We start from the raw sequence: 21,082 nt of genomic DNA, 5'->3' as shown, positions 1-21,082 counted from the left end.
CCGGCAGTCTAGCACTATCAAAGTGCATAAACTAATGAGCGACATAAGGTGATGCTTCAACCGTCGGAGGAATCGCATTCACACACAGACCTCATTTCGCTTCATCCCTCGCCGGTCCTGGTAGAGATCAACAGACAACGTGAAGATGATGACCTCGCCGTGGCAGGTTGGTGCATGCATCGCACTTCTACTGCGCCGCAGGAATGCTGACTGACCGTCGTGTTGGTGTCCCCCCCCCATGACGCTTCAAAAGAGATATCAACTAGCGCTGCAGACGAATCCGCTTCGGTGCGTCACTATCGTCCATATCTGCAGCCACTCGACGCCTAACGTTAACTTTGTGTGTGTTTATCAGGACGAAGGCGGTGACGTCGGCGGGAGTGGCAATGCTCGGAGAAGTCCTCGGTACGAAACGTTTAGCCTTCATGTTGTTGCACGATACTGACACTTGAGCTATGGTGTTGCAGGTCACGTGCTCAAGCATAAAACGCTCCGCGTACAGCTACATGCCCCTGTATAGCTTCAACGTCGTGCGTCGTAACTGACAACTTGTGATCTCAGGGTCTTTCGCCTCGGCAAATGTTGGCGTTCTTTGCGTTCGGGTGGGTCTGCACTACCGATAGATTTGTGTCTTGGTTTCGAGCAATGCATTGCGTAGCTAACGACACTCACTTCCTTTTACGACGTGTAGTGGTGCTGTAACGGGTCCAGTGCTACACTACTGGTATGGCTACCTCGAAACCCAGCGTGTCACGAAGGAAAAGCTGGTCCGACGCATTGCAATAATGCGCACAATGATAAAACTTGCTGCTTGGTGCTAACCACGCTCGCGTTTTGGATCGTGCAGACGCCTAACAAGAAGCTGCTGCTGGATCGCCTCCTCTTCACGCCTCCCATGGTCGCCTTCACGATCTTTTCGGTAACTAGTTGCGCAAGATTATGCTGCAAGCGATCAACTAACAAGTGCGTACTGGCCTCCCTTCTTTTCGTCTGCGATGCAGTTGGGCGTTATGCGCGGCTCAAGCCCCAAGGCCTCGCGTGAGAACCTCTCTCGAGTCTACTGGGGTGCGCTGCTGATGAACTGGAAGGTGTGGACGCTGACGCAGTGGCTGTCGTTCCACTACGTCCCGCCGCTGCTTCGCGTGTTGTGGGGTACGTTGCCACTCCACGAGCAATTTCTTTTGGCGCCGAGACACTCATGCTCGACTTTTTTGTCCGTTGGGAACAGGCAACTGCGTCGCGCTCTGGTGGAACTCGTACTTGTCGCTCACGCAGCAGTAACCGGAAGCCAGCTAGGCGCCAACGGCTGGCCGAGGAATTATCTTGTGTGCCTCGAGAAATGGCTACACTGCAAGTTCAAGACCATCACTCGATATGCCCCCTCGAAGTCTACCATAGCGAAAAAACGAATGACTTTCTGCCAAATTTGCCAAAACAGGAATATGATAGATCATGGTTTTCCTTCTCGGTTATTCAATATACTTACATAGTCATGGGAAGTAGGCTATCGGATAGTGTATGTTGTTCTAGATCACGGTCGCAAAACCATTCCATTCATCCAGACCCCGCACATTTTCTGAAGCGCCATCAAGCGCGCAGCCGAATAGCCCCTGACCGCCCCGCAGCTCCATTGCTGCGCCTCCCCGCCCCCCACCTTAGCATGGCCGAAGCCCCGCAGAGCGTGCCGTCGCTGGCTGCGCTGTGTGTGGCGCGTCTGGCCGCGGGCGCCCCGCAACGCGTACTGCTCAGCATTCTGCGGTGCGTATTTCCAGGGATTGTCGGATCTAATTGTGCTGACGGAACTCTGACCAGCCGATGGCTCCTACCACGTGACGCAGGCGTCTGCCCGAAGAGCTGGTGCTGACGCTTCTGGCTGACATGATCACGTCCAAGACCCTGACGGACGACCGCCTGGCCGCCTTCTTCATGATCTCGCGCCGAGTGCTCAACCTGTCGGGCTGCTGCGCCATCCGTAACTCGATCCTGCGCCAGATCCCTTTCCGCTGCCCGGAGCTGGTACGGCGACTATGATTTCATTGTGGGTGGACGTGAGGGTGACGGGGTACTGACTATTCTGTGGTGATGCAGCGCTGTTTGGATCTCTCGAACTGCCCCCAAGTCACCAACACCGTCGTCCGCGCGGTGCTGCAAGGGTGCTCCAACCTGCAGACGCTGCAGCTGGACGGCTGCCGTCACATCACCGACGCCGCGTTTCAGCCGGATCACTCGCCGTTCTACGCGCTGCTCGCGTGCACGTCGCTGAAGGTCGTGAGCTTCGCGCGCTGCTCGCAGTTGACGAAGGACCTCGTGCTGTTCCTCATCAAGGCGTGTCGCTCTCTCACCGATATTAATTTTTCGCGTTGCAAGGTGAGTTCAGATAGTGATTTTTTTTATCATGGGTGGGTCTAACCATGTTGGATCTCAATTTTTGGTTATTTTGTTCAGCGCATCAACGACGATGCGATCCACCTGCTGCTCCGCTCTGCAACTGATCTGCAGCGACTCAACCTGTCGTTCATGGACATCTCGGATAAGGCGTTCACGACGGAGCCGTCGGACCAACGCAACGGGTTTTACGCCATGGGCCGCGCGTTGCGTGCCATCGACCTCACACAGAGCAATATTACCGACGCGACGCTGTTTGCGCTGGCCAAGCACTGTCCGCATCTCGAGGAAGTAAAGCTCAGCTGCTGCAGCGAGATTACGGACGTGGGTATCGAGGCGCTCGTGCGCTCCTGCAGGCGTCTACGCGCGTTAGACCTGAACAACTGTGCGCTCATCACGGACCGCGGCGTAGGCATGCTTGGGGCCTATGGACAACGGCTGGAGCGCTTGAACCTGTCGTGGTGCATGAACATCACGGACAAGAGCGTTGCGGACGTCGCCCGCGGTTGCGAGCACCTGCAGGAACTGCTGCTGGTGTGGTGCACGCAGCTCACGGACGCGTCGATCGACGCGTTTCTCCCCGAGTCCGAGTCCGTCTCCGAGACGGCCAGGAGGGTGAAAGACCTGAAGCTCAACTTTAGCGGGTGCAAGGGGCTCAGTGAAGCTCACATAGAGGACGCTCGCAAGAGAGGGCTCGAGGTTGTCACCGGCGCATGACGCCGAAGCGCCGGTGCTGCTGCCAGCACAGCCAAGCGCAACCAAACAGTTTAGATGATCCACAGGCGTATCCAAATCTATTTATTTTATGATCCACTGCAACACGGTGAAGGTGCTCAATGAACGAACACACAGCATGAACTTCTGGAGCAGCAGCATCCAAATCTGTGACGTGTGACTTGCTGTTGCCGTGTTGGACTTCGCGCAACATTTCCTTTTATCTTTGAAATTCTATTCATCCCTGTGCAAAATACAAAAATTAAGTTGAAAAGGAATGTCGTTCCAACGACGTCGCCTTCGTGCGACATCCGTACGCCGCTTCGACCACGTGCCGGCATTTGCCTCGAGTTCGTCGGTCGCATCATGTCGTGGCGGCGCTTCGACCTGAACGTCAAGGGCGTGGAGGGCATCCAGGAGCGCACCATCGGCGGCGGCGTGGTGACGCTGCTGAGCTGCGTGGTGGTGGCGTTTCTGTTGCTGTCCGAGTTCTCGGTCTGGTGGACGGTGAGCGTCACGCACCGCATGCACGTGGACACGGACCCAGTAAGTTGCAGCGCGATAGCGGTAATTGCTCGCTAATTGCCGGCAATATTTGTCCTAACGCGTTGCATTTTGGACGGGAAGCAGCAGGATTATCCTATCAACATCGAAGTGGACGTGTCGTTCCTCCACGAGGCCTGCAAAGGTGCGATAGTGTTCGGCGGCGACACCTTTTCGGGGATTACTATTGTTTCTTATTGTCTACTAATGCTGCTGGTATTGTTTTAGAGGTGGCGCTGGACGTGAGTGACTCCAAGGGCCACAAGGAGATTCTGCTCAAGAAGGACATCCAGGAGGAGCCGTTCGGGGAGAACGGCTGCAGACTCTTTGGCACGGTGCAGGTGCAGAAGGTGGCGGGCGATCTGTCGTTCGCGCACGAAGGCTCGCTCACGGTTTTCTCCTTCTTCGACTTCCTCAACTTCAACTCGTCCCATGTGGTCAACCACCTGCGCTTCGGCCCGCAGATCCCCGACATGGAGACGCCGCTCATCGACGTCAGCAAGATCCTCGAGAGGAATTGTACGCAAGAGAGCTGCTGGTTGGCAAGAAGTTGGGATAGTGTGGCTGCATTGCTGACCTCTTTTATTGCGTTGTTGTTATTTACAGTGGCCACGTACAAGTACTTCGTGAATGTCGTGCCTAGTCGCTACGTGTACCTGAACGGCCGGTCGGTGACGACGTTCCAGTACTCGGTGACGGAGCACGAGACGAGCTCGCGAGGGCCCAACGGCCAGGTGTCGTTCCCCGGCGTGATATTCTCCTACGAGTTCTCGCCCATTGCGGTGGAGTACATTGAGTCCAAGCCTTCTGTACTGCACTTCCTCACCAGTACCAGTGCCATCGTGGGCGGCGTCTTCGCTGTTGCCCGCATGATCGACGGTGCAATCTACAGCGTCTCCAAGAAGATCGACTAGGTGTGGTGGACAGATACGACGGTACAGGTTGGCAGGGTACTCACAGACTGGAACACCGTGCTGACGCCTTTGAAGTCTCCACAACGTTTCTACCAACAACTGAATTTGGAGTTTTGTTTCATGTTAGGGAATCGACACGTATTGTACACGTGCTGCACTGCAGCTTTTGCTCCCCTTACACAATCTCTTGGACATTGTTGTGTGACAACGGCGTGGGCTTTGCCGCGTTCTTTCTTACAGTCTCTAACCGCTGCTGGAGCTGCTCCTCTCGTGTCAGTTTTTCAGACTTCTGCTCCGAGTTGCTGTCAGTTTCGTCGTCGTCTCCACTGCCCACCAGATCATCGTGCAGTGACGACACGAGCGCCATAGCCTGCTGGTCAGGTAATTCATTTACCACAGCGGCCACATCCGCGAGAATCTCTTGCGCAAGGTTCTGCTTCTGCTCGCGCGTGTCGAACACGATAGCCGCGTAAGCCAGCGCGGTCTTTTCCACAACTCGAACGACAGAAGACAGCGGCAGGAGGCCCAACATGTACAAGTGGAAGCTCGCACCGATGTACGTGCGGAAAGAGTGGATGCCGCTCTGGTTGCACTCTTTCCCACGATATGAATGCTGGTTCAGCTTCCCAGTGGCGTGGTTGCGAATAATGTCGTGGATGAGAACCGCCGACACAGAGTACAGGTGCGGATTCTTCAACAGCTCCTTGCCCAGGTCGATGTCTCCTTGGCCATTGTCCCCCACAAAGACGAATCGGTGTTCAGCGAATACGCGCTTAAACCGCACGAAGTTCTGTAGAAACAAAAACGATTAGTTTGTCCCGTATTCATAAGTAAGTTGGTGGAGGTAGGCACTCACCCGAAGTTTTCCCGACGCAATTCGCTGCGAGCCCCACATATTAGCGAAGCGTCCCATCAAAACTGTAGCATGAAGCAAGCAGTCAGTACGCGTGCTCAAACATCAATACCTAGCCGTGACTTACGTGTGAAATGCTGGAAGCCGCAAGCACGAAGCTCCTGCAAGGACCGCTTGCGCAAAAACTCGGGTCTCGCAGTGAGGAAGGCCACACGCTGCACTTCCTTGGATTTCTTCGACCCGCTAGTTTTCGCAGATTCCAGATCCTCGTCTTCATCGCTGTCCTCATGCTCATATCCGCTATGTGTGTCCGCACTGTCCGCAGCGATTGTAGCCGAGCGACGAAGCAATTCCTGAGCGAACTGGTGAACTCCAGGATACACCGTGAGCTCCGGATAGCGCGTGTCGAAGAGAGCGGCCAGCATCGTGTCGTCAATATCACTGCGCGCAAACAAAACAAGCACCCGTCAGCCTCAATAATAATAATAACAATAATAATAATAATAAACAATGACAGCTAGCCTCACCATAAGAGCTTGATCGGCGCAAAGAACTTGGACGACGCTCGCAGTGCTGCAGCTTCCGCCTCGAAGTGTTTCAGAATGGCCTCCCGCTCCAAGTCCGAGCGGATCCGATGGTAGATCAAGTCGAACATGGGGAACTTGGCGTCCACCTTGTTTTTGAGCTGCAGACACGCCATGTTCCGCTTGACGCAGAAGCAGTCGCGGATGCACGTGACGACATCGGGCTCCGCCGCGTACTTCTGCAGGGACAGGATGATCGTGGCCAGCGTCGAGACGCTGAGCACCGGCAGCTCCAGCCGCGTGCTGCAAAAGTGCGCGAAGTGCTGCGCCTTGACCTTCGAGTTGAGCAGGCGGTGCACGTTGATGAGCTTGATGAACGCCTCGGTCTCGCGCGGGGTCTCGCACGCCGCCAGCTCCGCGATCGTGTCCGTGTACAGCGGCACCTTGCCCGTGTAGCGCACCCCTGTCCACAGTAACAATTATTAGTAAAATGATATCATTATTACTATAATAGTTGCACTGCACGCACGGGCCTTGCGGTCTACGGCCAGCAGCGCCTCGCGCTCGCCGTCCGAGCCCGAGAGGGAGATGCGCGGCCGCTGCGGCGCCTTGAAGGACGAGCGCAGCATGCGCAGCGGGTCCAGACCGTGACACAGCAGCACGACGCAGACGCAGACCAGCAGCAGGAACAGCACCAGGAACGGCAGCGACAGCTCCAGCTCCCGCATCCGCTCCATGGTTACGAAGGTACCGGTAGCGGCTCCCAACCACGGTAGAGGATGTGACGCTTTGAGTTTTGATTCGCAAAGAGTATGCGTTGATTTCGGTGCGTGTACCTTAAATTCGAGAGTATCCGAAATTAGTAACATATAGGCAAATGCACTGATTGCCAGCCGCTCATTAACGTTAGCGAAGATGTGGAGCGTATCAACTCGTCGCTGGGCTGCGGCGGCTGCGCGTGCAGGTCCTCGCCACGCGCGCGCGTCCGCGTTGGTCTCTGGCTTCTCCAGCTCCAGCGACTCGAAGGTGGCCGAGCAGGCGAAGAAGTGGCAGCAGCAGAAGCCCGAGGACAAGGCCAAGTTCCTGTCCGTGCAGGTGGACCGCTCGGCGCTCAAGCAGCCGGGCGGCGCGCTACAGGGCAACGCGCCCGTGGACCTTCCGCAGGACAAGACGAAGGAGAACTCGCTGGTGCACGTGCTGCGCTCCATGATTGAGGTGAAGGGCCCGCTGACCGTGGCCGAGTTCATGACGCGCGCGCTGAGCCACCCGGACCACGGCTACTACATGAAGAAGGACGTGTTCGGCAGCCAGGGAGACTTCACCACGGCGCCCGAGATCAGCCAGATGTTCGGCGAGCTCATCGCGGTCTGGTGCGTGGCGACGTGGCAGCAGATGGGCATGCCCGCGCACATCAAGATCGTGGAAATGGGCCCGGGTCGCGGCTCGCTCATGAGCGACTTCCTGCGCGCGTCCAAGTCCTTCCCGCCCTTCTACGAGGCCATCGAGATCCACATGGTCGACATCAGTCCAGGTAAGGCCGCTGTACTACAGTGTATGTCTGGAGGCGATGAAGTGGCTGATGATGTTTATCTACTTGCATTGCGTCCTGCCAGCGATGCAGAAGATTCAGCAGGAGACGCTCAAGTGCGAGCCGATCGAGGACAAGACTGCGCCGGAGAACACGATGCGGCTGCCGGACAACGGCCCCACCGTGCGCTGGCACGCAGACTTTGCGAATGTGCCGCATGGCCCGAGTCTCATGATCGCCCAGGAGCTCTTCGACGCGCTGCCGGTGCATCAGTTCGAGTACACGGACCGGTAAGAGCTGCTCGTTAGTTGCCGAGGGAGCTGGTGCTTTTAGCTGACCTTTTGTCGTGTTGATCTGCAGTGGTTGGTGTGAGCGCCTTGTGGACATTGACTACGAGGACGGCGGCGACCACTTCCGCTTCGTGCTGTCGCCTGGTCCGACGCCTGCAACGCGCGTGTACATCGGCCGCGAGAAGCTCTTCGACCCGTCGACGGCTCTGTCTCACGTGGCCGAGACGCATATCTCGGGCGTTGAAGACCTCAAGAAGATGCAGGACACGGTGGTCCAGCGTCTGGACGTTGCGGACGTGGCTGGCACCCCCGTGCGCACGGCGCAGGCTCAAGTTGGAGACAGGATCGAGATCTCTCCGGTCAGTATCGCGCTGGTGCAGGACATGGCCAAGCGCATCTCCCAGTCGGGCGGCGGCGCGCTGATCGTGGACTACGGCTACGACCACCCGTCGGAGATCAGCCTGCGCGGCATCAAGAACCACGAGTTCGTGAGCGTGCTGCGCGAGCCTGGCGACGTGGACTTGAGTATTGACGTGGACTTCGCCACGCTGCGGCGGTTCGCCACTGCCGAGCCCAAGGTCAAGAGCTCTGGACCGGTGGGCCAGGGCACATTCCTCAAGAACATGGGCATCGAGCACCGACTGGCCATGCTGCTGCAGAACACCGAGTCGGAGCAGGTTCAGCAGGAGCTGTTCTCGTCCTACGAGCGTCTCGTGGAGCCCGAGCAGATGGGCACCATCTTCAAGGCGATGGCGCTGACTCACGCAGACATCGGCCAGCCCGTAGGCTTCGAGGAGATCCCGACCGAGTCGTCCGAGCCTTAAGCCATAACAGAATGCCATGAACCTTGTGAAGATAGTTAGCTGTCGTCGGCCGAATGGTTAGCACACGGCAATAGATCAACAGTACCAAACATTGGGCACGAATTGCACGAAACATTGTGTTGCTTGCACATTTGCACCAAACAAAGTCGTAATTTATAGCGTTAGCAGCCTAAAACCACTCGACCCGCTGCAGGCCGAAAAGCAAGGCACCATCCATCCATACTGCGCGACCTGCTTACAGCTTGAGGGGGCCGTGGTTGGGCTGGTACTTCTCGTGGTTGCCGTCCAGGCCGAGCGAGCCGTTGGCGCGCATCTCGGCGTACACCTCACGCTCGTACTTGGTGAAGCCCCACTTCTTGGAGCCCAGCACTTTCTGGCGGCCGGGGAATTTGAACTTGGCACGACGCAGGGCCTCCACGACCGAGGGGCCGAACGAGTCCTTGGAGCGCACCGAGATAATGGGCTGGCCGATGGCCACGCGGGCGGCGACACCCGAGGGCTTACCGTAGGCGTGACGCATACCCGTCTGCAGTCTATCGGCACCGGCGCACGAAAGCATCTTGTTGATACGCAGCACCTGGAACGGGTGGCAACGGATGCGCATGTGGAAGTTGTCCTTGCCGCAGTACTTGGTCAGGTAACGGTTAGCGGCAATACGGGCAGCCTCGAGGGCCTCCGAGGACAGCTGCTCCTTCTCGTCGGACACCAGGTGGGCCACGAACGGGAAGGCGTCGACCGAGGCCTTCTTGTTGCCGACATCGTAGATGCGGATCTTCGGGTCGGGCACACCACGGCAGAAGCGCGACTTAATGAACGGCTTCTTGTTCTGGAAACGGTAACACTTAGCAGGACGGCGACCCATGTTTGACTTCTTGGTTTGGCAAATAGCACAATGAGCGCTGGGGGAGGGACAGCAAGCGCGCTCCAAGCCATTCAGTTCGGGCCGTCGTTCTCGCTGCTGTGATTGGTAGAAAGGAAGAAGGGTTTTCTTGGATCGGGGATTGGATGAATTAAAATCTTTTTCGCCAATCAGGTCGGGCTGACGTAAGCGACTGGGAAGAAAGCGTGCTGCGCTGACGCAATCTCGTGAGTGGCGGTCGTTGAAGTGGTTGCGCTGGACCGAGAATAAGGTCCTTGATGTCTGGCAGCGAGATATTTTCAAGCAGCATTACGATCGCTACATCTCACACACGTGTATTTCGCTTCGAGTTGGATGCAAACCCGAGCGGGGATCATTTGCACTAAGCCCGTGCTGCTGACAATAATTCATTTCGAGGCGTGTCTTGGTTGCCACAAAGGCGCGAACTAAAACCACTCGGAGCTTTTGGTCGAATCTTGACAGCTCACAATGAAGTTCTCGACAAAAGTTGCTCGTAGGCATGTTCTTGCAGCTGCCTATTCATCTTCTGAACAATACATGTATTCGAAGCTGCCTCTCATTATTTGGTGACCGGTTTAAAGATCTGCCGAATTGGCAGAACACTTCGTCGCCGGTCTTGAACGCAGCACAAAGCACTCACTCTTGCAAGTAAACTACTGCGAGGTTCGAAGTATTTATATTTCGAGTAAATGCAGCAATAGAAGTAGTGTACTGAAGTACCTGAATTGCGATACTCTCCTTTCGATCCAAACCGTTGTGGTCGACCTTCGAGAGCCGCTTATATCGGAACTTCGACTACAGTAGTGCGATTTTTTATTAAAATTCGTGGAGTGCTCATGTTCGTGGTGCGCTCATGTGCTAAAAGCTCCAAGTCATTTGAGTTCGCGCTTTTTCTTCTTCGTCATCGTGGGATTCAGGATGCGGCTTGGCTTGATCAATACTCAGCCACTTATTAACCCAAGCGAACCTAGGCCCCGGGAATACCTGGAGCTCCGTACAGACACGAAGCGTCTTCGACCAACGGCAGGAGTAAGTATTGCATATTTTGCTGTGGAATTCAAGCTTCAAGAATCGATTCTGCGAAAGCACAATGTAGATGTAGTCCAAAATGACCTTCCTTAACCATGCGAAGCATCACTCGAGTGCGATGTGGTCACGCACTCGTATTTCTCCATCACGAAATGAGCAGGTCAACCTCTCCCTCTCATGCATCAGCCGAGTGACTTGGATTGCAATTTGTCGATGTCGTAACGCGCCTCAGACAGTAGATCCCGAACGCAGCACTCACTACCTACGGCTCATTCCCCAATTTCCAAGCGACCAAGCAAGCCTCCTCCCATTCCTCTTACATTCCAGTCTGTAACCATGAAGAGTGGCGCCACCATTGCTGCCTTCCTAGCACTCAGCGTTCTGGCTGTCACGGATGAAGCTCAACGATCACCGAATACGCCAGCGCTTCGTGGTCTACGAGAGAGCGCTGATACTCCTGCAACGACCGAAGACAATGAAGACTGGAACCACCACGACCATCACCACCACCACGTGAAGAAAGTCAAGAAGATCGCCATTCCTGTCCCCGTGGAAGTGCCGCAGTACATCCCTGTCCCGGTCAGTGTTCCGTCGACGGTGGTGGCCAGCTCCAACACTGCTGTGGTTGCGCCTGGAGCACCCGGCGCCCCTGGGGCCCCTGGCGCCCCTGGTGCTCCCGGATCCCCCAATGCACCGGGTGCTGCACCTGCCACGCCCGCTCCAACAACTACACGCGGACGCCCCGCAGCAACCCCTGCTGCCACGGTACCCGGCAGGGCGAGAGCCACACCGGCACCGACTAGCTTTGCCGGTGCGACTGTGCCTGCAGCTCAACAACCGGGCGCATTGTCGCCGCCAGCAGGCATCGCAGGTGGCGCCAACAACGCTCTCGGTGCTGGACTTGGTGGACTTGGTGCGGCCGGTGCCAATGCGGGCGGGTTTCCTGGGGGCACTGGCACCTTCGGTGGCAATCCGATGGGCGGCTCCGGCGCTGGCGGTCCTATGAGCGGTCTTGGCGGCGGCTTCGGTGCTGGCAATCCGATGGGCGGCTTCGGCGCTGGCGGTCCTATGAGCGGTCTTGGCGGCGGCTTCGGTGCTGGCAATCGCATGGGCGGCGGTCTTGCTGGTGGATTTGGCGCTGGGAACCCGATGGGCGGTCTCGGTGGCGGGATGCTCGGCGGAGCTGGTATGAATGCCGGCGGACTCAATGGAAATGCTATGGGCGGGCAGCAGATGGGCTTCAGCGGAGCGCAAGGCGGAAGCGCATTCGGCGGGATCGGCGGTCAAGGTGCAATGGGGAACTTCGGCCCAAACGCGTTTGCCGGTGCTGCCGGGGGTCAAGCTGGCGCAGGTTTTGGAGGCGGCGCACCGATGGGAGGTGGTAATGGATTTGGTGGAGGTTTCAATCGCCAGCGTCGTCGTTAATTCCATGTTGGCGCGAATGCGTGAAGTACCAGCGTGAAGCTCTGATGTAGCGCTGTTGTTTATGTTCCATAATCCCCAATGTTTAAAATTTGACAACACTACAAATAATCTTTGGTTGTAGCTCCCTGAAGTCATATCTATCTATCCACAGAATCAATCATGCAGCACCGCTGCACACTTGCCGTCGATACGAGAGCTCACTTCAAACCATTCTTCCGTTGGAATCGCGAAGTATGACATCGTGGTGCAGCATTGTTGTAGTCCACAATTCCCCAATCGAAATCTCGAATTTTGTCTGCGTGCACGGCATCAGACACTCATCGCGTAAGAATGTGTGGCGGGGTGATTAATGTCAGTTCGACGCTTGCGCTTCCTTTTAGAGGACACGGACTCCAGCTGTAATGGCCGCACCTCCCGGCGGACAGCTTGTAATGGGCTGCTCAGATATTCAAGTGAGCGCGACGGCGAGGTATAGTTTGAACGGCGAACTCCAGCTTCGACTTTCGCGTACTTTTGCTTTCGCTTCCTTGTTGGGGTCGTGACGATGCGGCTCGGAGACAGTGACTGGAATACTTTTGCCACGCCACCATCCGACTCGGACTCCGTCGTGATGTCACTGACGGCATCGTTCGTGCTCATCTTTGCTTCGCTCAAATTCCTTGATATGACGCCAAGCTCGTGGGTAACTGTTGGGTTGCTCGGCTCCGAGTTTTTCTTCGTCACCAGGGATGTAGCTTTCACCTTGTCCGCCACATCGTGAATGGGACTGATCGTCAACAGCCCACTGCCCCCCTTCAGGCTGCAGCCATTTGCCTTCGTCTTCGGTTTCGAAGCTGGGGTGGACGTACTCGTACCTGGTACACTGACAGCTTTGACTGACGGTAGCTGCGAAGATGCATCCCGACAGTACGGGCAGAACCAGTCACCCTCGGGGACGTCTAACAGAGATGGCCGTACGCAGTTAAGGTGATACGCTCGCTCGCAGCCATCACAGCACAGCAACTTGCCGCCCTTCAAGCACATTTCGCAATACTCTCTGTGCTGGTCTGCAGCGGGTCGCATTCGAGCCATCCGCTTGGCTTCCCTCGCTCTCTTCTTCTCCCGCTGGCGTTCGTGCCATTGCTCGTACTCGGGCGTCTTCTTCCACAAGTAAAACTTGCTCACCAACTCGCGGGTTGTCACCTGCCGACCAAGTCTTCTCTGGTCATAAGTGAAAAAAAAAGTTTAGCCATCACTTCTTTTACTGCCATGTGCCAGTACCTTGGTCAATTTACCTTGACGAGATGGAACTTTTTGCCATGTCTATCCATGGCCTTCTCAAATGTGAATTTGTGAATCCGTTCCGCCTCTTCTCGTTTTAGTCTCAGTTTCTCGCGACGAGCTTCGTGAATAATCTCCACCGCTGTAGGCACATCATAGTCCGCTTCGAACAGGGATTGCAGCGCCTAATGCATACAAAGCAATAGTAAGCAACACAACAATGCAACAACATTCTCGTTCATTGAGTAGCACAAACTCACCATCTCCGTCTCTTTGGGCCACGCATACGTTTGAACGAATTCCACGATCTGGACACCGGAGAGTTGCGGGCGTTCGCCGTCGCGCCAGCCCCCGCGCTGGCGACACTGAGGCGCGTAGAGCTGCCTGCTGTGCTGCTGCTCGGCCGCGGAGAGCAGCGCCGGGATCTCCGCTCGACGGTCGGCGTCGTCCCGCTCGGACACGGTCATTCTTCAATTGCTGACGGTCTCACCCACTGATTTGGTTCTTATCCCCGGGTTGTTCAGAAATGAATTTTCTGTCGCATCTCTGAAAACTGTTTCAAAAAAATAGACTTGCTCGACGATCGATGATCCCGATGCCTAAAATATTGTCAACGCCTCCACCTGGTTGAGCACCTCTATCCAGAAGGATGTGATGCAGCATAACAATGTGCTAGTGAAGTCTCCATGAATTACGGCAAACGAAAAATAAAAATAAAACGAGAAGGGACAACAAAAACACTTGATGCCAGGATTCAGCTGTCGAATCGGGATGGCGGGATACGACGCGGTGCCTGCATCTTCCGCTGACGCTTCCTGCCCGAGCCCGGCCTCTCCGGCTGCACGGGCGGAAGTGTCTTTACGCCAGCTGGAGACGACTTGACAGAATGCGCCACGGACCTGCTCGTTGCCGCGTGAGCGTGAGATGAGTCACTCGACGGCCCAGTGGGCTTGATTTCTTCTCTGACCTGCTGCTGCTGTTGCGCTGGCGATCCTCCCTCTGCAGAACTTGATTGTTTTGCCAGCCCACTGCTTCGAGCTCCAGGTGAAGATGACGGAGCTTTGATACCGGTACTATCCGACTCGTTGTCTGTATGGCTTCCAGAATATCCGGCGTTCGAGCTCAACTCTTCCGTGCTGGGGCGATCTGACGTGTTACTACTGTGCTCGCTCGCCAACTCGTCGTTTGATTCCGATCCAGCACCACCTTCGTCGTCGTCTCCCTCATCATCCGAGTTGTCGTCCTCATCGTCTTCGTCTTCGTCCTCGTAGCTGCTGACGTCCGTGATCGCCTCACTCAACGAGCGCGCGACACCAAGGAGTGGAGCGGTAGCATAACCGTACTCGTTCGGCACCAACTTCGGCGTTGGACCACCAAACGCCTTCTGACAGTGCGCGCAAAACCAGTCTTCATCTTGGCGGGGTATTTTAGTGATCGGCGGCTGGACGCAGCTGAAGTGGTAGGCACGAGCACAGCCATCGCAGCAGAGCAACTTCCCTCCCGTCGCACACAGCTCACAGCGCTCGTGGTGGTAGCCCAAAAAGGCCTTCGTCTCCGAGTCTTCATCCGATTCGTCGCCCCATTGACGCAGCAGCTCGGCCTCCTTCTTTTTCTTCTTGGTCTTCTTCACCGTCTGGCGTAGTCGCCACTCTCTGAACTCCGGCGTGCGCTTCCACAGGTAATATTTGCTCACGACCTCGCGGGTTATCACCTTTTCCCCCAGTGCCTTCTGCTCAAAGCAGAAACAAGTATCAGCATGACGTTTCTAGACCTCAGTAGGGTCTAATGCAACTTCGAGCGCACCTTTACGAGGTGGAACTTCTTGCCGTGCGCTGCAACGGCATCTTTAAACTCTTCGGACGGCAGCCGCTCGTCCCGATCGCGTCGCGCTTTGTACCGTTGTCGACGAGCAGCATGAAGTAATCCCACGGCCTTGGGCACGTCGAACTCGCCCTCAAAAAGGCACTGCAGCGCCTGCAAACCATTGCAAACCGTCGAGCCGGTGGTTAGAGTGATCGCATTTCACTGCGTTCCACTATAGCTGCATGCCAACGGACCAGCTCCGTCTCCTTGAGCCACGCGAACTCCTTGAGGAACTCCTCGATGTCTTCCGCCGTGGGCGGCGGCGCGGCGCCTTCGTCCGGCCGCTCGCCCCACCGCTGCTGACATCGCGGCGTGTACGCCAACGCGTCTCGCTCCTCCTGCGACAGCATGGGCGGGATCTCGGCTCGACAAGCGGCGTCGTCAACCTCCGCCTCCATCGCGCTCGTCTTGTCTTGTCTTTTGGTCCAGTTATGCCTTCAAGACTCTAATTTTGGTCCGGATGGACTAAAATAGTGAGCTTTTGATGTTGAAGTGGCGGCCAGCAAATTGAGACTGCAACGTGGAGACGAGCGGCTCGCTACATGTATGTACTTGCCTCTTACAATAAAAAATCAGAGGCATTCGTTAGGAAATCCCGCATGGGGTGAGCTCGATGTGAAGTCGCGTACAACCTTCGACATTTTTGTCTCTCGCTCTGTATATAAGTAGCACCGATATTCAATTTAGATGTACAAGGAATTTGCTGTCGATTTGAGCCACGCGCAGGCTGTTAAAGTCCTACATGGCAAACCCGTTCGCTTGAGTCATTCTCAATTGAACAGAGGCCACACACATTATTTCCATCCTGAAAACTACAAGAAGTTGGTAAAGGCATACGAAGCGGGCAAAGGGACAACATTACATATGTCTCACGGGGAAGTTCTACGAACACATCAATCAGGACTTAGTGGCTCTGGTTTCTGGGGAAGCTTGTGGAATGGTATCAAATCTGCTGCGAAAGGAATTGGTAGCTTTCTTAAAGATAATTGGAAGCCAATCACAAGCGGACTTCTGGATGGCATTGCAACCGCGGCCGGACCCGAAGCTACGCCATTGCGTGGTCTAGTCAAATCAGTCAGTGGAGTAGGGATGGCACCTCCTATGACTCGTCGTCGTATGAAAGGTGGAAGTTTTCGACTTGGATAACTTTAGTTATGTTTGATCTTGAAATATAAATGCTATAAAATATAAGTATAACAATAGTCAGTCATGATCGGTTCAGTTTATAAAATCGTTTGTAGTCAAAGCGACATTTGCTACGTTGGTAGCACGTTTAATCAACTCAAGCATCGTATGAGTGGGCATCGGTCTAATTTTAAGCGTTGGGATAACGGGAAACCATCCGGTGAAATTGCAATTTATCCATACTTCCGAAAGTATGGTCCGTATGAGTTTAAGATTATGTTGATCAAGCAGTATGAGGTTGCTGATAGAAATCAGCTGCGCGCCTACGAAACGTTATGGATCAACAAATTCAAGAAAACTTGTGTGAATAAGGTACCTCCATTTGGGCTGCTGAAAAAGCAAAAGCAAAAAGTAAATACAAAGAAATACTGGGAAGCCAACAAAGAAGTGCTTAATGAGAGAAACAAGACATACAATGAACTCAACAAGGAGAGACTTGTCGCGAAGATTACCTGTGAATGCGGTGGTCATTACCAATATAGAGGCAGAACATATCACTTCAAATCTCAAAAGCATATTAGATGGATGGAAGCTCAGTAGCAATCAATGTCTAGCAGATTAATTTTTTTTGCACAAGTGATCAGTGATTACTCATCATCATCAAACAAATCAGTCCGGCGAGTGTATTTGATAATCGTTTGTTTGAGACCATTAACCGATAGATCATAGCCTCTTTGACGGACTTTATGGACTTGTTTCTTGTAGTTAGGCCCTAGGGCTTTAGATATCGTCTTTGCGAATCGATCTCGCGTGTATAACGATGCATCCTTGGCCTCTTCAATCATCCATTTAGTGAATTTTGATAGCATGTCATCAATCGATACAAATTCTAACGTATCAGGCGTTTCCTTATGCTGGCTTTCCTGGAAAATGCTGTTGCTGGTCCCATTGGTCACACATTCGATAAACCATTGAACAGGCTTCTCAATAGCCGACTTCTGCATATCAGACTTTTCTTTGGTCATTGGCGCGTCGTTCTGAGGATGGAATCCATTTAAGTCCATATTCATAAGATAATGATACAAATGAATACCACTATCAGTATTATCAAACTCGTCAATCATCGCCTTGAAGTATGCTTTATCGCCGAGACGATCACTTCTACACAGCAAATAGAGAAATCGACGCATTTGTTTTGACGCTTTCACGCTGTACGAATTGTTGGATGCAATAAAGAGATTATTACAGTCCTTGACTCGATAAGGGTCGATGCCTTTTTTCTCAATCATACAAGTCGGCTCGGTAATACAGTCTTTAAGTTCGTCTTGGTCTTCATGTGAGGATTGCTTAACATTGGCTGCTTCGTTCAAAACGGTCAATATCTTATGCTCGCGTGCCGAGTTGAAGCGACCAGTCAAAATTTTCATCTTTGGCGTCTCGAGACAGTAGCGAGTCCCGATGACATGATTTTTCAGAATCTCAAACGCAATATTCTTACCGCAACCTTCCTCCCCCTCAAGAACGACACAAGCTCCTGACTTTTCATACGGACGTTGAACATACCAAGCAAATAACTTCATGATGTGATTAGTCAAATCATCACGACCTCCACACCAAATGTGTTTGATATGATCTTCAAAGAGTTTAAACTTTGATTGATCGACAATAAAGTTAGGATCGTAGGTATGAACGAATCCGTTGAATTTGTTAAATACTTCATTGGAGTTCCAATCAAACGTGTTCAATTGAGTGTCGCAGGATCCTGTTTTTGCGTTGTACGGCATAAAATCAACTTTACCAAACGTGATATCATCTCTATAATGGAGAATTACTTCCGACAGCGACAACGTAATGATGCTATCGGTGTCAAATTCTGTGTTATCAGTCTCAATAAGTCCATTATCATCTAATTCAATCGCATTGTTAATATCGAACCACATATCGAATTGATTGATACGGGGGATAACTATGTAATCGATATCTCCGAAAGCATCTCGATTCTTAGTCAAGTAGTATCCATTCCCCCCTTGCAAAATGTAAGCAATGTTGTTTTTGATAAACTTGTAGAGTCTTTCCATTGTGATGACTTCTTTCTTCAGACTGATAACATCAAGATATGTCTCTGCGTTCTTACAATCGAAGATTGGCGGCAATTCTCCCTTTTCGTAGTAGATATTAAACTTAGGATAATAAGGAACAGTCAAGTCATCTTGTTTTGTTTTGTCTTCGTCTTTGCCTTTCTTTTCTTTGAGTTCCTTTGGCTCATACTCTGCTTTCCATTGCTTGTATCCTTCTGGATCAGTTCCACCAGCAATGGATTTGATTTGAGACTCAGATAGCTTCGGATGATATTTGGATGTTTCCCAATCATTGAATACTTTCAACGCCGCAGTTTCATCAAAGCGATCCGTCATTGTCTTCAGACTGCACAGATACGTCTTCCGCATCAACCGAAGATCGACGTGTTGCTTGCGATATAGCATACCAGCCAAGTTCCAAGTATTGTTATTATCACTGAACCACGATCGCTTCATCATACAGCATAGTTTGTATAGACGACAGTCATAAAGGGCATTTTGCAAACAATAATCAACTAGATTGAGCTTTTCATACAGACTCACGAAGGTTTCTTTGTCTTGATCCGATCTGAAGTAAAAACGCTTACGTCCTTTGACTGGCTCTCCTTTGCGGTCTAATAGTACTAATCGTGTCGGGTAACCTTTGGTGACTAACGTGAGGTCTGGTGATTTGAGGCGAACATAGTCGATATCAGTTGCATCGGAGCACCAAGCATCGACTAATTCAGAAAACGTAACAATTTCATTAGCAAAATCAATATTTAAGTAACATTCTTCCCATAATTGAGTCGAATTATTTATTTCCAAATCCGAACTTTGATCCTCCTCATATACCACGCCTTCCGCGATCACCGGTTCGACAATCGACTCATCCAATTCTGGAACTTTGCTTGCTTTGACGTTCGAGACCTCGGCGGGCTTGATCTCCGATGGCGCTGGCGTATCAACAACTTCGGTATTAGCTGGAGTACTTACTCGTGGCGACATTTCTTCTACTATACTGATCTCAAGATTATTTTGTTCATCCGCAATAATCTGATGTTTCCCGCATCGATCTTTGTTGCGAGCAAGCTTGCACTGTTCTCCGTTGGCTCTGATGAAGTTGCACATCGTTGTTGCTATATTACTTGTTATATTACTAAGGTTATGTTTTTTATATTCTATATATTCTTCGCTTAAGATCATAATTTTTTTATGATGTCGTCGTGCGGGAATCCCGCCGCGAGTCACATTATCGTGTGTCCAGGTGTGTATTTTTTTGTATCCTTGGTTGAAAACAGGGGGTGTTGCATCGTCTGGTTGCGCTGAGATGTCGAGCATTAAGTTGCTGTCCAGGTGAGTGGCCACGTGTGTCCAGCTTTGGTGGCCATCTTTCTTTTGATCAGAAGCGACTATATCAGTTCTAGATCAATGTATGTTATTAGTGTCCAGGTGTCCAGCTTTTTTCTGTATTCTTATAGAAAATATTATAAAGAAAGGGGGGGTAGGAGGGGGGTAGTAAAAAATAGTGTAAAAGTACAAATGGAATTTTTTTGGAGCTGGACATGGACACTTGGCCGTCCTTTATCTGAATTCATAACATCTGATGTGTTCCATAACTGATATCGTCGCCTCTGATAACGAGAATCGAGGTGGCCACCATTTGAAGTTCAAATTGAACCTCCGTATTTTCGCTCATTCAAGATCACAATGTGTTCTTGTCTTTTTTCTTTAAATGGTGCAATCACAGATTATTATTTCTGACTCGGTAGTTGCTGCGCAAGAGATTGCTGGACGTCTATTGACGCATTGCCCAGACCAATGGAGAGTACAAATCCACCAACAGAGTTGCAGGAAATCCTACCGGGAGCGCCATCCCTGGCGGAATACCAAGGATTCGACGTCCGTCCAACTGGATCACCGTTCTTGGAGCGATGATTGGGAGTGGAGCCAGCTGCACGAGTGGATTGACGCGAGCATCGTACAACTTGTATTCGGCATTCGCAAAGTCGGGATCGAACTTCACACACAGCACGTACTCAACTCCTGGCATCACAGCCCATATCGATATCGCCTTGTGGTCGAGTTGTCCTTGTGCCATGCCCCACTGCTGAGAGACTCCAACTTCAACTTTGATTGTCCGAAAGTCGTCAAAGACTGGAACGCCTCGTGGAAGCACAGAGCGCGGTGTTGTTCGGCGCGGCCCATAACTGAGGTCTGGGCACCATCGTCGCCCCTGGGAATTCACGGCGGCACCATCGGCATTGAGCCATCGACTGATATTTGGCTTGGCAAATGAAGTACGTCGTTCGAATTGCCGGGTATATCTCTCGTGTGGAGTGCTCGCAAACTCGATGATATGGATTTCTCCCGTGTCAGCAAACCATTCAAGAAAATTGGGTCGAATTAGTTGTCCCTCGCTGTCAGCAAACGCGTTCCATTCATCTTCCGTTGCGTGGCACACACGCAATGTACCGGTCGGCGGTGGAGGCTGTGCCACTGCAGCTTCCAGAGCAGCGTTGATGCGATCGATGCTGGAGAGCAGAGGAGTCATTGACGCCAGTGTGACTGCGTCTGTCGCAGCGACAGCTTTATTGGGCGCCCGGTTGTTCCGCGTAGCTACTGCAGGTGACGAGTATGAGTCCCCGTCCCCTTCTTTGTCGTCTTGTCCCAGAATGAGCATCGACAATGTTCGTCTTGTCCGCTCGTCGTCCGCTCAACATCCGCCCAACCAGAGCAACGAGAGTACCCCTAAACACCCTTAGAGACAGCGATGATGTACTATATAGTACTTGCCTCTTACATTAATCGACCAGGTCCCAAACGCCGCTCCCAATGAGGAGAGCCAATCATAAGTGAGATTCCAAA

General features: G+C 52.8%; 13 protein-coding genes across 13 annotated transcripts; 7 read left to right on the top strand and 6 right to left on the bottom strand.

Moving 5' to 3' along the window:
* Positions 1–238: 238 nt before the first annotated feature.
* Positions 239–1,281, top strand: PHYSODRAFT_323562 (hypothetical protein; the record flags this gene model as incomplete). The annotated part of the gene is made up of 8 exons (XM_009519103.1): positions 239–288; positions 356–405; positions 468–496; positions 562–602; positions 692–767; positions 848–919; positions 1,002–1,152; positions 1,229–1,281. The coding sequence occupies 8 exons, from the start codon at positions 239–241 to the stop codon at positions 1,279–1,281; spliced, it is 522 nt and encodes a 173-aa protein (XP_009517398.1).
* A 379-nt stretch (positions 1,282–1,660) lies between these two features.
* PHYSODRAFT_475925 (hypothetical protein) lies at positions 1,661–3,102 on the top strand (the record flags this gene model as incomplete). Its single annotated transcript, XM_009519102.1, has 4 exons — positions 1,661–1,758; positions 1,839–2,016; positions 2,089–2,367; positions 2,446–3,102. The coding sequence occupies 4 exons, from the start codon at positions 1,661–1,663 to the stop codon at positions 3,100–3,102; spliced, it is 1,212 nt and encodes a 403-aa protein (XP_009517397.1).
* Positions 3,103–3,465: 363 nt separating this feature from the next.
* Positions 3,466–4,556, top strand: PHYSODRAFT_295009 (COPII vesicle trafficking protein; the record flags this gene model as incomplete). Its single annotated transcript, XM_009519101.1, has 3 exons — positions 3,466–3,645; positions 3,733–3,787; positions 3,871–4,556. The coding sequence occupies 3 exons, from the start codon at positions 3,466–3,468 to the stop codon at positions 4,554–4,556; spliced, it is 921 nt and encodes a 306-aa protein (XP_009517396.1).
* A 386-nt stretch (positions 4,557–4,942) lies between these two features.
* On the bottom strand, positions 4,943–6,667 carry PHYSODRAFT_553269 (hypothetical protein; the record flags this gene model as incomplete). The annotated part of the gene is given in 6 exon segments (XM_009519100.1): positions 4,943–4,998; positions 5,109–5,346; positions 5,564–5,567; positions 5,581–5,709; positions 5,937–6,396; positions 6,463–6,667. The coding sequence occupies 6 exon segments, from the start codon at positions 6,659–6,661 to the stop codon at positions 4,943–4,945; spliced, it is 1,086 nt and encodes a 361-aa protein (XP_009517395.1). The 5' UTR covers positions 6,662–6,667.
* Positions 6,668–7,118: 451 nt separating this feature from the next.
* On the top strand, positions 7,119–8,560 carry PHYSODRAFT_418303 (hypothetical protein; the record flags this gene model as incomplete). Its single annotated transcript, XM_009519099.1, has 4 exons — positions 7,119–7,464; positions 7,547–7,751; positions 7,822–7,959; positions 8,095–8,560. Coding segments are annotated over 4 exons (1,155 nt in total), but the record flags the coding sequence as incomplete, so codon positions are not given.
* A 119-nt stretch (positions 8,561–8,679) lies between these two features.
* PHYSODRAFT_353730 (hypothetical protein) lies at positions 8,680–9,448 on the bottom strand. Its single transcript, XM_009519098.1, has one exon. It carries the CDS (start codon positions 9,435–9,437, stop codon positions 8,811–8,813), a length of 627 nt encoding a protein of 208 aa, XP_009517393.1. The 5' UTR covers positions 9,438–9,448; the 3' UTR covers positions 8,680–8,810.
* A 1,372-nt stretch (positions 9,449–10,820) lies between these two features.
* PHYSODRAFT_258388 (hypothetical protein) lies at positions 10,821–11,909 on the top strand (the record flags this gene model as incomplete). Its single annotated transcript, XM_009519097.1, has 1 exon — positions 10,821–11,909. One exon carries the CDS (start codon positions 10,821–10,823, stop codon positions 11,907–11,909), a length of 1,089 nt encoding a protein of 362 aa, XP_009517392.1.
* An 891-nt stretch (positions 11,910–12,800) lies between these two features.
* On the bottom strand, positions 12,801–13,636 carry PHYSODRAFT_474458 (hypothetical protein; the record flags this gene model as incomplete). The annotated part of the gene is made up of 3 exons (XM_009519096.1): positions 12,801–13,109; positions 13,184–13,354; positions 13,400–13,636. Coding segments are annotated over 3 exons (717 nt in total), but the record flags the coding sequence as incomplete, so codon positions are not given.
* A 204-nt stretch (positions 13,637–13,840) lies between these two features.
* Positions 13,841–15,430, bottom strand: PHYSODRAFT_344182 (hypothetical protein; the record flags this gene model as incomplete). Its single annotated transcript, XM_009519095.1, has 3 exons — positions 13,841–14,898; positions 14,973–15,143; positions 15,227–15,430. 3 exons carry the CDS (start codon positions 15,428–15,430, stop codon positions 13,924–13,926), a joined length of 1,350 nt encoding a protein of 449 aa, XP_009517390.1. The 3' UTR covers positions 13,841–13,923.
* A 289-nt stretch (positions 15,431–15,719) lies between these two features.
* PHYSODRAFT_310184 (hypothetical protein) lies at positions 15,720–16,178 on the top strand (the record flags this gene model as incomplete). Its single annotated transcript, XM_009519094.1, has 1 exon — positions 15,720–16,178. The coding sequence occupies one exon, from the start codon at positions 15,720–15,722 to the stop codon at positions 16,176–16,178; it is 459 nt and encodes a 152-aa protein (XP_009517389.1).
* Positions 16,179–16,241: 63 nt separating this feature from the next.
* Positions 16,242–16,757, top strand: PHYSODRAFT_471557 (hypothetical protein; the record flags this gene model as incomplete). Its single annotated transcript, XM_009519093.1, has 1 exon — positions 16,242–16,757. The coding sequence occupies one exon, from the start codon at positions 16,242–16,244 to the stop codon at positions 16,755–16,757; it is 516 nt and encodes a 171-aa protein (XP_009517388.1).
* A 1,337-nt stretch (positions 16,758–18,094) lies between these two features.
* PHYSODRAFT_437288 (hypothetical protein) lies at positions 18,095–19,345 on the bottom strand (the record flags this gene model as incomplete). The annotated part of the gene is made up of 1 exon (XM_009519092.1): positions 18,095–19,345. A coding segment is annotated over one exon (1,251 nt), but the record flags the coding sequence as incomplete, so codon positions are not given.
* A 667-nt stretch (positions 19,346–20,012) lies between these two features.
* Positions 20,013–20,897, bottom strand: PHYSODRAFT_468825 (hypothetical protein; the record flags this gene model as incomplete). The annotated part of the gene is made up of 1 exon (XM_009519091.1): positions 20,013–20,897. The coding sequence occupies one exon, from the start codon at positions 20,895–20,897 to the stop codon at positions 20,013–20,015; it is 885 nt and encodes a 294-aa protein (XP_009517386.1).
* Positions 20,898–21,082: the final 185 nt, after the last annotated feature.

The sequence above is a fragment of the Phytophthora sojae genome, assembly GCF_000149755.1.
Source record: "Phytophthora sojae unplaced genomic scaffold PHYSOscaffold_1, whole genome shotgun sequence".
NCBI classification, from domain to species: Eukaryota; Oomycota; class Peronosporomycetes; order Peronosporales; family Peronosporaceae; genus Phytophthora; species Phytophthora sojae.
The sequence above is the reverse complement of the archived record's forward strand: the minus strand, read 5'-3'. Positions and strand labels throughout refer to the sequence as shown.

Coding starts and splice junctions, on each gene's coding strand:
- PHYSODRAFT_353730 (XM_009519098.1), bottom strand. CDS start 9,437: ATGGGTCGCCGTCCTGCTAAGTGTTACCGTTTCCAGAACAAGAAGCCG.